The 12461-nt window shown below is 51.8% G+C and overlaps 6 protein-coding genes across 6 annotated transcripts; 5 read left to right on the top strand and 1 right to left on the bottom strand.

Annotated features, from left to right (window-relative positions):
• Positions 1 to 56: 56 nt before the first annotated feature.
• ASPSYDRAFT_153790 (MDR family MFS transporter) lies at positions 57 to 1865 on the top strand (the record flags this gene model as incomplete). The annotated part of the gene is made up of 3 exons (XM_040842320.1): positions 57 to 194; positions 249 to 655; positions 710 to 1865. 3 exons carry the CDS (start codon positions 57 to 59, stop codon positions 1863 to 1865), a joined length of 1701 nt encoding a protein of 566 aa, XP_040701128.1.
• Positions 1866 to 3019: 1154 nt separating this feature from the next.
• ASPSYDRAFT_79546 (thioesterase domain protein) lies at positions 3020 to 4174 on the bottom strand (the record flags this gene model as incomplete). Its single annotated transcript, XM_040851006.1, has 2 exons — positions 3143 to 4174; positions 3020 to 3106 (listed from the first exon to the last, which is right to left on the bottom strand). Exons 1-2 carry the CDS (start codon positions 4094 to 4096, stop codon positions 3020 to 3022), a joined length of 1041 nt encoding a protein of 346 aa, XP_040701127.1. The 5' UTR covers positions 4097 to 4174.
• A 220-nt stretch (positions 4175 to 4394) lies between these two features.
• Positions 4395 to 5873, top strand: ASPSYDRAFT_90616 (uncharacterized protein; the record flags this gene model as incomplete). Its single annotated transcript, XM_040852361.1, has 1 exon — positions 4395 to 5873. The coding sequence occupies one exon, from the start codon at positions 4395 to 4397 to the stop codon at positions 5871 to 5873; it is 1479 nt and encodes a 492-aa protein (XP_040701126.1).
• Positions 5874 to 5879: 6 nt separating this feature from the next.
• On the top strand, positions 5880 to 8271 carry ASPSYDRAFT_1049955 (potassium channel family protein). The gene is made up of 3 exons (XM_040839823.1): positions 5880 to 6421; positions 6468 to 6606; positions 6655 to 8271. Exons 1-3 carry the CDS (start codon positions 6117 to 6119, stop codon positions 8182 to 8184), a joined length of 1974 nt encoding a protein of 657 aa, XP_040701125.1. The 5' UTR covers positions 5880 to 6116; the 3' UTR covers positions 8185 to 8271.
• Positions 8272 to 10159, top strand: ASPSYDRAFT_1050269 (uncharacterized protein). Its single transcript, XM_040839824.1, has 4 exons — positions 8272 to 8702; positions 8746 to 9258; positions 9310 to 10074; positions 10125 to 10159. The coding sequence occupies exons 1-3, from the start codon at positions 8358 to 8360 to the stop codon at positions 9847 to 9849; spliced, it is 1398 nt and encodes a 465-aa protein (XP_040701124.1). The 5' UTR covers positions 8272 to 8357; the 3' UTR covers positions 9850 to 10074; positions 10125 to 10159.
• ASPSYDRAFT_90613 (fungal specific transcription factor domain-containing protein) lies at positions 9997 to 12353 on the top strand (the record flags this gene model as incomplete). Its single annotated transcript, XM_040852360.1, has 7 exons — positions 9997 to 10074; positions 10125 to 10152; positions 10208 to 10271; positions 10325 to 10519; positions 10580 to 10820; positions 10868 to 11002; positions 11055 to 12353. The coding sequence occupies 7 exons, from the start codon at positions 9997 to 9999 to the stop codon at positions 12351 to 12353; spliced, it is 2040 nt and encodes a 679-aa protein (XP_040701123.1).
• Between the last annotated feature and the right edge of the window lie 108 nt (positions 12354 to 12461).

Raw genomic sequence — 12461 nt, 5'->3', positions numbered from 1 at the left:
CATGGATCGAATACGACCCATGCAAACATTCTCACTCGCCGAGTTGCATCAGCACCATGTCTTCTACTGACGAGACCAAGCCAGCCCAGCAGCCAGGCGATTCTGCCGATGCTGAAAAGGATTTCCAACCCCTGTCTCCTAGGTTCTGGCTGATTATGCTGGGCGTTTATCTATCAATGTTTTTAGTTGCATTGGTAAGTAGTCTTTCAGCAAGTTGACATTGGCCCTTGGCTGATACCATACCCTAGGACCGAACAATCATCGCCACTGCAATCCCAGCTATTACCAACGAGTTCCACGCAATCAACGACATCGGTTGGTATGGAAGTGCTTACATGTTGACGGCTGCCTCCTTTAACCCTGTCTTTGGCCGGGTCTACCAGCTTCATTCAACAAAGTGGACTTTTATCTCCTGCATTATCGTATTCGAGGTCGGCTCCGTTATCTGTGGAGCGGCCCCGACCTCTACGGCATTTATTGTTGGACGCGCAATTGCTGGAATTGGCTCGGCCGGCATCTTCACTGGAGCCATGATGATCATCGTCTCGCTTGTACCTCTCCGCAAGCGTCCCATGCTCACCTCTATTACGGGTATGATCTTTGCGGTATCATCTGTCGTAGCGCCAATCATTGGCGGCGCTTTTACGGACAATGTGTGCGTGACCTATATCTACATGAATAATGGAATTTCCTAGCTGACTATATCCAGCACTTGGAGATGGTGTTTCTATATCAATCTCCCCATCGGAGGGTTCACGCTAGTCGCGGTGCTGCTCTTGTTCAACTCTCAGGCTCCCCCAGCTCCGCAGAAAGGTATCAAGGCTCAGGTTAAGCGACTTGACCCACTGGGTGTCTGCCTCTTCGTTCCCTCAATCATTAGTCTCATCCTCGCCCTTGAATGGGGCGGTACTACCTACGCCTGGTCAGCACCGACAATGATCGGTCTCTTCGTCACATTTGCTGTCCTTCTCGTGGCTTTTGTTGTGCTGCAGGTCCTTACTCCTGACACGGCGATGATACCAATGCGCATCGTCCTGAACCGCTCGATCGCTGGCAGCATGCTTTTCATCTTTTTGTTTACCGGAGCCATGATGTCAATTGTATACTACTTGAACATCTGGTTCCAAGTCGTCAAGGGAGACTCGGCCACGCAGGCAGGACTCAGCACTATTCCACTGGTCCTAGCCTTGGTTATCATGGGGATTTTATCGGCTGCTGTGACTCAGCGTATTGGGTACTACGTTCCGGCCATGCTGGTCGCCCCAGTTCTCGCTTCCGTCGGTGCCGGCCTACTCTCGACCATGACCCCGAGCTCCAACCACAGTTACTGGATGGGCTACCAGGTGCTCTATGGCCTGGGAAATGGCTGCGGCTTCCAGACATCCAACCTGGCGGCGCAGACTGTGCTTTCAAAAGCGGACGTTCCAATCGGCATGGCACTTATGTTCTTCATGCAACAACTCGGAGGTGTCGTCTTCCTGGCCGTGGATCAGAACCTGCTATCTACGAAACTCGTGCAGCGTCTTTCCCACGTCGCAGGACTGGATGCTCACGCTATTGTGAACACTGGCGCGACTGATCTCAGGGAAAGCGTGCCCTCGGACCAACTCAGCACAGTTGTCGACGCGTATAACTATACGCTGTCGCAGATTTTCATTGTCGCTGCAGGCCTTGGCGCAGCTGCCATCCTGGGTGCTGTTGCTGTTGAATGGGTGAATATCAAGACCGTGAATGAGAATGGATCAGACCAAAAATCTACTGACGAGAACGGTAGCGACTCTGAGACGAAACGCGACCTTGAAACTGGGGAGCAACAGGAAGCTAGTGAGAAGAACTCCGTATCCAAGGAGAAAACCGATGTTTAAGCGCCATCCACATTCTTCCCTTACTCTCATCTCCAAGTACGCATATTAATTATCTACTAGCGAATCGACTTTTATATAGACTTTTTGTAAAATAATGATGTGAATTTTTAACCCAAATTTATTGGTCTCTCGATGAGGTCCGTCCGGCTAGGGTAGACAAAAATATATACATTAGCTTACCGGGTGCAAACGCACTCATGCAAAAAGCAAGAATAAACCACCGTAATCGCGTTCATAATACATAAAGGAAACACTTCCAATAAATCCCTCTATTCTAGAAATACATTGTGCTTTTCTCAGCCCCATCAATGAGCTATTGGCAACCACGCACAGGCCAGTGAATAAGGACAAGCGCTCGTCTAGATACATAGAAAGGCAGATCAATGGGAAGACAAAACCACGTTACAATATAAACGAAGTTACCTGAACCAAACGCATCCTGCGCAAGCCATCAATATTGCTCTCAAAGTCGGAGCCACAGACTCCGACAATGCGATCGATCAACATAATCCTCGCCTGTACGGATAAGCACTAGTTACCAACATGAATTCGTATTGAAGCCAAGTTGCGGAACCAGTTAGCTGAAACTAACTTAAACTAAATTATGACTCAGACGAGCTCTAAGTTCTGTCTCCTCTCCAGATGTCGCCTCTGCTGCTTGACGCTGTAACCACCACCTTTTGCCCCCAGATAAAAAGGCCGTGCTGTTTCCATACCTATCTATACCTCTAAACCCTCCCATGCCTCAAAACAACCTCTCCTCTACTCTGGCGAAAGAGGCGGCCAAGCTCGCCAAGCTGTCCAGTCTACAGAATGGCCTCCCAGNCTCGATGCGTGCCCTACCGGTCGCGGCGATCGTTGCTGGGGGCGTTATTGCCAAAGTTGCCGGAACGTCGAATGCGGTTGAGAAGGGAATGATTGGGGGTGATGAGATGATTGCGTTGGATAAACCGAAGGAGGGAGACATAGCTGCAACAGGCAATACAGCCCAAGATCATGTGAGGCAAGCTGGCGCAGAGAAGAAGGAATAAAAAGGGAATGGCTGTCAAATTATCTGGAGTTGCAGGCGTTATTGGTGGCAAGGGCCGGGCATTGTATACATAATATACCCACTCATCTCTTGAAACTTGAACAGATGTATAAAATTCTATAATCTATGCGATGAGACTCTGTAACTCCGACTGAAAGTGGTCTGCCTCTCTAATAAGCCTGTCAACCATCCCGGCAGTGTCTCGAGCCGACTGCTCCCCAATGAAGAAGAAATGATTCCCACGTACAGGCAGACACAGTTTTGTCGGCGCAGACTGGACATGATTCAGTAGTGCGTCCCATTTTGAAGACTCATTGGCCTTTCGCAGCCCTTTTTTCCCAATCATCGACTCTAGACTGTAAGTCATTAGGAACCCCCAGCCTGCCCTGTCCGTCATCGCATGACTGGCATCGAGAATGCTCGTCGGATAAAGAGCCGTTATGAATGGAAGATTTGCAACGTTGAGAACCTGCGAGTCTTCTTCATGAGGGATCTCATCACGAACAAACCCGCTCCCGTCGTACTTCAGTCCGAGTCCGATTAAATTGATGGGGGTCGCCCCAACGTACTCTCGGCGGTAGATGTCGCGAGGGATGATAGTGCGACCGTTCAACTCGTCCATCTCGGACAGCTGGCGCTCGAAATTATCCAAACGAGGAGGAACCTGGAAGTAGCCTGAGTCCGCACAGGTCAAGCCCGGCATCGGGGGCCGGATGGTAGAAAACCCCGGGGTTGCTGCGAAGCTGATATACTGCTGGACGTGGAGACCCAGTTCTTTTGCGGCGATATTGAATGGCACGACCATACGTCCTCCCATGCTCCATGAGATCAGAACTATTGATGGGTCGCCGAGATTCTTTTCGTCGATGATCTTCTTGGTTGTCGCGGCTGCTTGACGACCCCAGTCGCGAATCCTGAACCTGGCTCCAGTGGGCGGCATGATTTCAGGATCTGTTTCCAGCGTATAAGACAGAGAAAGCACCCCATATCCATTCTCCGATAGCCAATGGCTTACAAAGTCGCTGGTTTTCGAGCCAGGATGGCCGCCATAGAATACCCGGGCGAGATGTAAGCCTCCAGGCACGCAGACGATGAGCGGGTTCCTCTTACGGGCATTTTCGGCGCGAGCAGGCTGGTAGTGGTATATTGTGGAAAAGCCAGCGATAGTGTCGAGAGACTCGCCGGGATATAAGGTGGTCATGTTGTTGATACGTGTTGTCTGAGAGAACGAGAGTTGGAGACGAGATGGGATTGGAGACAGCGGGGGTGTTCGGGCCCCGGAGACCAAGAATCGCAGCAGTTCCTGCCCAATAATACACAGAAGCAAAGGAATAGCAATCAATGGTATGATACAACGGCAAAAGGAATCTCGCCAATCGCTTTGTTTTCTATACATGGGCCGATTCTTCGCCCCGATTATTAAGTGACGCCTCCCCCGCTCATAAACCACGTTCTCCAACCTTGTACATACTACACCTCTCATTCACATTTCCGATAAAATGGCGCCGAAATTATTAAAGGACGGGACCGTGATCTCGTTCGATATTGAAACCAAGTCCATCCGGGTGCTCCGACGGGCTTCAGTGCTGATCGTGGACGACCGCATTGCGGCAGTTGAGGAAGACAGTGACGCCATCACCGTCCCAGATGGAACGGAAATCATCGATGTCTCCGGCAAGATTGTCTCGCCGGGCTTTGTCAATGCGCATGTCCACATGTGGCAGTCCGCGTATCGCACATTGGGCCCTAATGTGACACTGTCTCAGTATTTCGACTGGATGAGCCAGAGCTCTCCGGGCGCACAGGCGGCGTTCAGGGCAGATGACATCTACTTTAGTTCCTTGGAGGGCTATTTAGAAGGAATAAATGGCGGCGTTACTTCTTACGTGGAGCATGCGCACAACAACTGGTCGCCCGAGGTGATGAGGGCTGGCCACCGCGCGGCTGTGCACAGTGGTGCCAGGATCTGGTGGTGCTACGATGTTGCGGACCACGATCACTTTCCGATTGCCCAGCAATGGACTGCGTTTGGAGACCTTGCCAAGTACGACTTTCCCCTAGTTCTTCCGGGGTTGTCGCTGGATGGCCAGGGGTTTACGCTTCTCAATGGCGACGGAGCGGCCAGGGCAATCGTTCGCGAGAAGGAGGTATTGGGCCTTCAAGCGCTCACTGTTCATCATCTGGGAGGCCCATGGCCACGTACGTTCCTCCCTGACCAACTCGGTATACTCAACTCATACCTTACAGACGGAAATACATCTCCTAGCGCCCTGTGCGACATGAACGAGTTGAACGATGTTGATCTACCAATCATTGTCTCGCACGCACCGTTCCTGTCCAAGTCAGACATGGAAACAATGCGGCGCGATAACGTTTTCGTTGCCATAGCGCCCGAGTCCGAGTGCCATTATGGCCACGGACAGGCTACGGGCCATGAGATCTCCGACCAGGCTTGTCTCGGCGTTGACACGACATGGACGTTCTCTGGAGATATGCTCAGCCAGGCCCGACTCTGGCTTCAGTTAACCCGTCTGAGGAACTACACCAAGACGCTGGACACCGGTCTGCTGCCGAATGCGAATCCAATGCCGGTGGAAGAAGCCTTCCTTCTCGCGACCCGTCAGGGAGGCCGTGCATTGTGGAGAGACGATATTGGCGTTATAGCAGTCGGGGCGAAAGCAGACGTGGTTGTTTTTAACGGGGACAGCCCCAACATGCTCGGATGGAGTGATCCTATCGCGGCTGTGGTGCTGCATGCAAACCCTGGGGATATCGAGCATGTGATTGTCGACGGAGAATGGAAGAAACGGAATTTCAAGCTGGTGAATCTGGCCCGGCGCTGGGATGAAGTGCGCACTCGCTTTCTGGAGATATCAAAGCGGATTCAGGAGCAGCTTAAAACCCCGCCACCCCTGCCAGACAGGCTCTGGGGCGTTGGCCAGTTTGGGGATGTGGAAAAGGTCTCGACTAAACTTTGAGTGGGTGTTTTGGATTGGGTCAGTAATAATATAAATACATTGATTTTGTTTTTTGCAGCTTGCGAATGCGTACTTCGTGGGTCAAGCGGATGTCAATGTGTGGATCGCAGGAGATCCATGGATGGCTGCACTCAACTGCGTCATGAACAATATCTGCATCCCCAAGACATTATCAATCGTAAATCAACTGAAAACTTCGTGTCTTAATAAACCAACGAAAACAACCGGTAATGGTACCGTGCAATGTCCCAAAAGATAGCCCTAAACCATGCGACACGCGAAAAAGCGACGGAGAGCAGGAAAGACGATTCCAGCTCAGCCTGGTCCAAATTCCAAAAAAATTTCCACATGAGACCACCAGACGACGACGAGCCTCAGGACTGGTGGTTCGCATCTACTGCAATCCCCCTCGCTGCAGCGACAACCGGTCCCCTCGCCAGTCTCATGTCTGTCGTTGCGTTGGTCACCCCCTGGCGAAGTAACATCCTTCCCGGCCAGCTTGGTGTAGATGGTACTCCGGTCCAAATGGGTATTGGGGATCCTCAGTGGCAAGTTTACTATTATGGTGGTATGATAGTCAACTAACATGGACAGGGGTATCGCGCTGAATGCGACGTCGCTTGCGTTTGGTATCTTGGGGAATTTCTTCTTGCTGTGCAATTTCACGCGTCTAGTGCGGTATATCATTGCGCTGCCTGTGTCAATCTTTCTGTGGATGTCGTCGACGGTCATAGTGAGTATCAATATACACCGCCGTAGTCGAAGACTGACGCTTGCATAGTTGATCGGATTGACAGTGTCTATGGAATTATATCACAGCCCCATCCCGCCAAACCAAAGCTACTCCCAGGGCTACTGGAGCGCCGTCATCTCCGCAGTGCTCTACCTCCTCCTCTCTGTGATCCTCATGGTCAATATGCTGGGCTACTTCCTAGGCCACTACCCCCGGAACTTCACCCTCACCAGCGACCAACGAACTCTGATTCTTCAAACAACAAGCTTTGTAGTCTGGCTCGCCATCGGAGGTGTCATATTCTGCCACGTCATCGACATATCTTATGCAAATGCCGTGTACTTTTCCGACGTCACAGTCCTCACAGTCGGATTCGGCGATATCACGCCGACAACTGCGCTTGGTCGCGGACTGGTGTTCCCATACGCTGTCATTGGGATTGTCATGCTCGGTTTGGTCATATCTAGTATTCATCGCTTTGTGCAGCAGATCGAGCGCCAGGATGTCCTGCTTCACCATGCCGAGCGGAAGAGGAAGGCTGTTGTACGGCGGTCTGGTGAGACGGGGTCTTACGCTGAGATTGACTACCAGCAGCGATTCACGCGGAGAAAGCCAATCATCAGCACAATCCATGCGTTTAGCTGGATATCGCGGGGGAGCACTCCCTTCAAGTTCTCGCAGATGAAAGAAGAGCGGGACCGATTCGACGCCATGCGCGCCATCCAAAACGGGACGGTGCGATATCGACGATGGGTGAACCTCGTAATTAGTATTCTAATCTTTGGAATTATGTGGGCAGTTGGTGCCGTTATATTCTGGGCCCTGGAGGACGATCTAACGTACTTTCAGGCGCTGTATTTTGGGTTCACTTCTCTTCTGACGATAGGGTATGGAGAAATCACGCCTAATACTAATGCATCCAGGCCATTCTTTGTTGTCTGGTCTCTACTGGCTGTGCCGACAATGACTTCGCTTATCTCAAAGATGAGCGAGACGCTTGTCGATGGCTATCAAAAGGCTACGAATGTTGTCGCCGATTGGACTGTTCTGCCGCAGTCGCGCCATTACAGGGCTGTTATATCCCGTTGTTCTGCCGTGGTAAAGAATATAGGTGCATCTAGGAATCCATCACCCGGTTACAATGAATCTGATCTGGAGAGAGGCCGTCGAGAGAAACAGACGGAACCTTCATCTCGTGCTCGAGAACAGTCCTCCGGCCGAGTATCCCTCGAATCCCTGGCCAAATCACCCAGACGCTCGACCCATACGCTAGGGCAGCAGCTTGTATATGCAATCCAGAAGACCATCAAAGACGCCGTCTCCGGGCAGCGAAAGAGATATAGCTATGAAGAATGGGTCTCGTTTATCCGTTTGATCCAATTCACACACATCAAAGGTGGCAGAGACGGGGAAGAGGGTGATGAAAGCATCCGTCTCGACGAGGACGAATATGGCCTGCTTAACTGGGACTGGATCGGACAGGATAGTCCCCTGTTAGCTGAGAAGACAGAGCCAGAGTGGGTTCTTGATCGGCTTTGTGAGAGTCTGGGGCGGTTTCTTGCGAGGGTTGAGCCTTGACGCTGTCTTTACTATCATCAATTATATAGCTATCATAACAGCTAAATTCAGTTTAACTGTCGAGTAGCTAGTATGCTAGGGCTATGGTGCGCTGCTTCGAGTATCTGTCTCACGAGGCACTTCCTGCAACAACCCATATCCCGTCGCACATATGCAGGCCAAGAGCCTAATGGATGCTGATACCATCTCACCTGCATGGCGGCCCAGTATCGTCGTCTTCAGATTCTTTATTCCTGACATGCCCCGCGTTTGCGCACATACCAAACTCGCACCACTCAACCACTGCAATGGAGGAGCTGGGTGTAAAGCTTGAACAGAATATCAAAACCCTAAATGCCTATCTTGATGCATCGGAACTTCCTCGTCCCTCTTTTGATAGAGATACCCCGCCAGCTGTCCTACCTCATGATGCACCCCCAGAAGTCCAGGATGCCCGACAGCAGATAATGGACGCTTCTCTGCGTCTTTTCCGTCTCGCTGCCGGACCCAGCGAGTATATTAGCCATTTCAGAACAGGAGTAAGCCATAGACCCGCCAGCGGGTTACGACTGACAAGAGCAGTTCAACGAAACCGCAGTTGTCCAGTGGCTGCTACATTTTCAAATATTCGACATCGTGCCGCCTGAGGGTTCCATTAAATATACAGATCTAGCTGCCAAAGCCAACGTCGCAGTCGTCCATGCCAAGAGCGTCATCCGCATGGCGATGACCAGTGGGCTTTTTGAGGAGCCCGAGCCTCAACATGTCGGGCATTCTGCCATCTCGCTCTATATCCGGCATAACCAGCATGAGCGGACGCGCGCTTCATGGTTCTGCGATGTTGCTGCGCCCGCAGCTGCAGCCATGGTGTCTGCCCATGCCAGATGGCCGCAGAGTCTGAGCAGAACGCACACGGCGTATAATGTTGCGAACGAGACCGATCTCCCGTTCTTCGAGCATTTGGCACAACTCCCCGAACGTAAATGCCACTTCGAGAATCTTATGAAGGCTGCGGGGACTGCGCGGCACCTTAGTGTTGAGCACACCATTGCAAGCTTTGACTGGGCTGGTCTGGGTGAAGCCACTGTCGTTGATGTACCTATATCATCGTATCCTTTGGTGATTCTTTACTTATTACGATTACAGGTCGGCGGGTCAACAGGACATGTCTCCATCGCTCTCGCTCGCCAATTCCCCTCTTTAATATTCGTCGTCCAGGATCTCCCTGATGTCGTTGTGAATGCCCAATCTGACCTCCGCTCCCTCCCTGACGGTGTTGCCCTTGAAAAGCGGATCACATACCTCCCCCATAGCTTCTTCAACCCTCAGCCTGTCCAGGGAGCTGCCGTATACTTCCTCCGCATGATTCTGCATGACTGGCCGACCGACGATGCTGTCAAGATTCTCTCCCAACTTGTCCCGGTGCTTGGAAAAAATTCCAGGATTATCGTCGTCGACTCTGTGATGCCTGATCCCGGAGCTGTGCCGCTGCAGGTTGAAAGGGTGCTACGCGCACAGGATCTGACTATGCTGCACAGCTTCAATGCCCAGGAACGTGCGGCGGAGGACTGGAAAGAGATTTTCAGCAAGGTGGATGATAGACTGGAGTTAAAGGCCATTAAACAGCCCCCGGGCAGTGATATGGCGTCCATAGAGCTGGTGCTACGGGAAGGTGAGGCCGTGTAGATTACGGTAAATGTTGCTATTGGCGAGTTGGAGACAGTTGGAGTCTTGGAGACTGCGGTCAATGCGGAGTAGCTGCACGTGAGGATCGCCTGTCTTCTTTCGAGTAATACTGCATCACTTGAATTATTCCTGTCTATTAATTATATCATGGCGGACTGTGCTGAGAGTACAGGTCTTTCTCGTCCGTTCCCATGTAGTGAGTGCCCAAAGTCGTTTACGAGGAGTGTAAGTGCCGTATGAGATAGGACCATCGCTTCCTGCTGATCCTCGACCAGGAGAATCTCAAAAGACACAAGCTTGCCCGTAAGCATCAAGGAACGGTTCTTCCAGTATCTCAGCCAGTTAACCTATCCCGAAGGACACGGTGGTACTTCCCGCAAGGCCTTCGAGTGCGCTGGGTGCCATGCCCGATTTTCACGGAGGTGTGTCCTGCTAGGAGTGCATCCATCCTCTGCGTTTATTAAATCGCCTGCAGTGATGTATATAAACGGCACCGCCATCGTTGCCGAGTCCTGGATCAAGTTGGCCTGGCAGGCCGGGGAGATTCTAGTCCACCAGAAATAGCAGAGACCATTGCCTCTCTCGTAGTCCCGGAGCCCTTGCTGAACTCTGGACACAGCCCACTCCACGATGCATATTCACAGGCCCAGGCCGCATCTCCGCCATTGGTGTATGTTGTCTCGTCTTGCAAAACCTTGATGGTGAACTGACTGGTGGCTGCCAACATTAGGACCCCCAGAGAGGGTACTGCATCGTATATCAAGGCCTATTTCGAGAATTTTCATCCAGCCTTTCCTTTACTCCATCGGCCGACCTTCCCCATCCCTTCATCACCCGAGGTCTTGATTAACATCGTTGCAGTTATTGGGAGTTTATACCCAACTCCATCGTGCAATCCAAGTGACTCGGAAGAATGTGCTAAATGGCGTCAAGATACTTGGAAGCACGGAAGCACGCAGCTTCACGGCATGGTGAGACCAACACTGCTTATTTACCTCTACCGGCTGATATATCGTAGGTAGCCGCTGAGCGTGGCGAGGTTCGACAGATCTGGGTTTTGCAAGCCGCAATTCTCCATATCATCTACGGGGCGTACTCGAGGGACTCTGCTAATTTTGACGAAGCTAAACGCCTGCTGCGGAATATTGTTGACGTAGGCTACTCGTTTTTACCAATTACACGACCACTTCTAATATTGCGCCTAGGCCACACGGGAGCTGGGGTCATTGATACAGGGCATTGCCGTGCCGGACTTTCTACCGTCGATATCTCAAAGGAACGACCTGGTTGACCAAGTCGACTCGGAAACCCCTTATATGCGGTTGACATCCTATATCAATACTGAGTCGCTCAAGGTCTCGCTTTATGCTCTGATATTCGTGGACTCGTATGTCTTTCTACCATCCAATGCACGGCCCTTACTCTCGCCAATGGAGTTTGCTTGGGAACTTCCCTTCCCGAGTGACTTATGGGAAGCTCCAAACTCCCAGGTCTGGATCCAGAGAGTGAATGAGCACTTTGGAGTATTATCTGAAGACTACCTATACAGTTCTCGGCGGATTGCCACGGCTTCGCTCTCAATAGCTACCCAACAGCTCATGACTGAATCCCCCAGCCCCGAGCTGTTCGCTGCTCTGGCCGCCTCGCCGTTCGCAACATTATGCGTCCTTGCAAACATCAATACACTAATAAGAGACTTCACTCGGTGTTACTATCAAATGCCTCCAAGCCCGGCCGATCCGTCCGCCTTCCATATCCTCACCCAGGCTCAAAACAAACAAGTATACAGTGCCATGAGAGCGATTTCGAAAATCGCCAAGGACCAAGCATGCACGAGTGAAAGCTCCCATTTCCCTCTGTGGCGGACTATTGAGATCCTTTACTGCTTTATCAAAATCAGCCTGTGCCGACCTGATCCCCTCCTCATCGGCGGTATCGTGGACAACGGTATATTTGCAGGCCTGGCGACATCCATCCATCTCACGCTCGGAAACTACGTCGCTGTTAGACGGTCCGCGCCGTTACTCCAGCCGCATTTGTGGGGTGATGAGGGAATTCTGACCCTCCTAGCCGACCTCGCGAATGCGCTATCCCAAATCGCTGGCGAGGAGGGAGGACGACGATGCCGGGAACCACCCTGGGTGACGGCAAGTAGCTATGGGATCCTCCTGTGCATGTGGGCGGCGTTGAGGCGTGCAGGCAAGGATATAAGAAACCACCTGGATACGTTCAACGAGCTGCCGAGGACTTCCGAGTCGTCGATGCTGATATTCAACACGCTTGTTGAGGCCGTCGCTGTCAGCACAGGCGGGGGAGAGCGAGACCCCCGTATCTGGTCTACGGACCGGGACAGCTTTGTTGGGCTGCTGGAACAAGGGGAGGACTTGTACATCTCTCTTCTGCGGAGAACGTGCAGGGACAGGTCGGTTTGGGGTCTTGGGCCGTCCATGGTCACCGTCGTGGAGGAAGTTCTGGCTGCTCCGCCGAGCACGGGCCTGGCGTGATGTAATAGTAATATGTGGAGTTATCCAGATTCGTCAGTTTTGTGGAGTGGACTGTTCTCCAAGAATGTAGTGGAGCTCCACATTGTATCACTGCAGGCCTGGTATATC

The sequence above is a fragment of the Aspergillus sydowii genome (assembly GCF_001890705.1).
Source record: "Aspergillus sydowii CBS 593.65 unplaced genomic scaffold ASPSYscaffold_7, whole genome shotgun sequence".
Taxonomy (NCBI): Eukaryota; Fungi; Ascomycota; class Eurotiomycetes; order Eurotiales; family Aspergillaceae; genus Aspergillus; species Aspergillus sydowii.
This window is presented reverse-complemented; position numbering and strand designations above follow the sequence as displayed.

Coding starts and splice junctions, on each gene's coding strand:
- ASPSYDRAFT_1049955 (XM_040839823.1), top strand. CDS start 6,117: ATGTCCCAAAAGATAGCCCTAAACCATGCGACACGCGAAAAAGCGACG. Junction 6,422..6,467: donor GGTATTGGGGATCCTCAGTG/GCAAGTTTACTA, acceptor TAACATGGACAG/GGGTATCGCGCTGAATGCGA. Junction 6,607..6,654: donor GGATGTCGTCGACGGTCATA/GTGAGTATCAAT, acceptor ACGCTTGCATAG/TTGATCGGATTGACAGTGTC.
- ASPSYDRAFT_1050269 (XM_040839824.1), top strand. CDS start 8,358: ATGCTGATACCATCTCACCTGCATGGCGGCCCAGTATCGTCGTCTTCA. Junction 8,703..8,745: donor TTAGCCATTTCAGAACAGGA/GTAAGCCATAGA, acceptor TGACAAGAGCAG/TTCAACGAAACCGCAGTTGT. Junction 9,259..9,309: donor GTGAAGCCACTGTCGTTGAT/GTACCTATATCA, acceptor TTACGATTACAG/GTCGGCGGGTCAACAGGACA.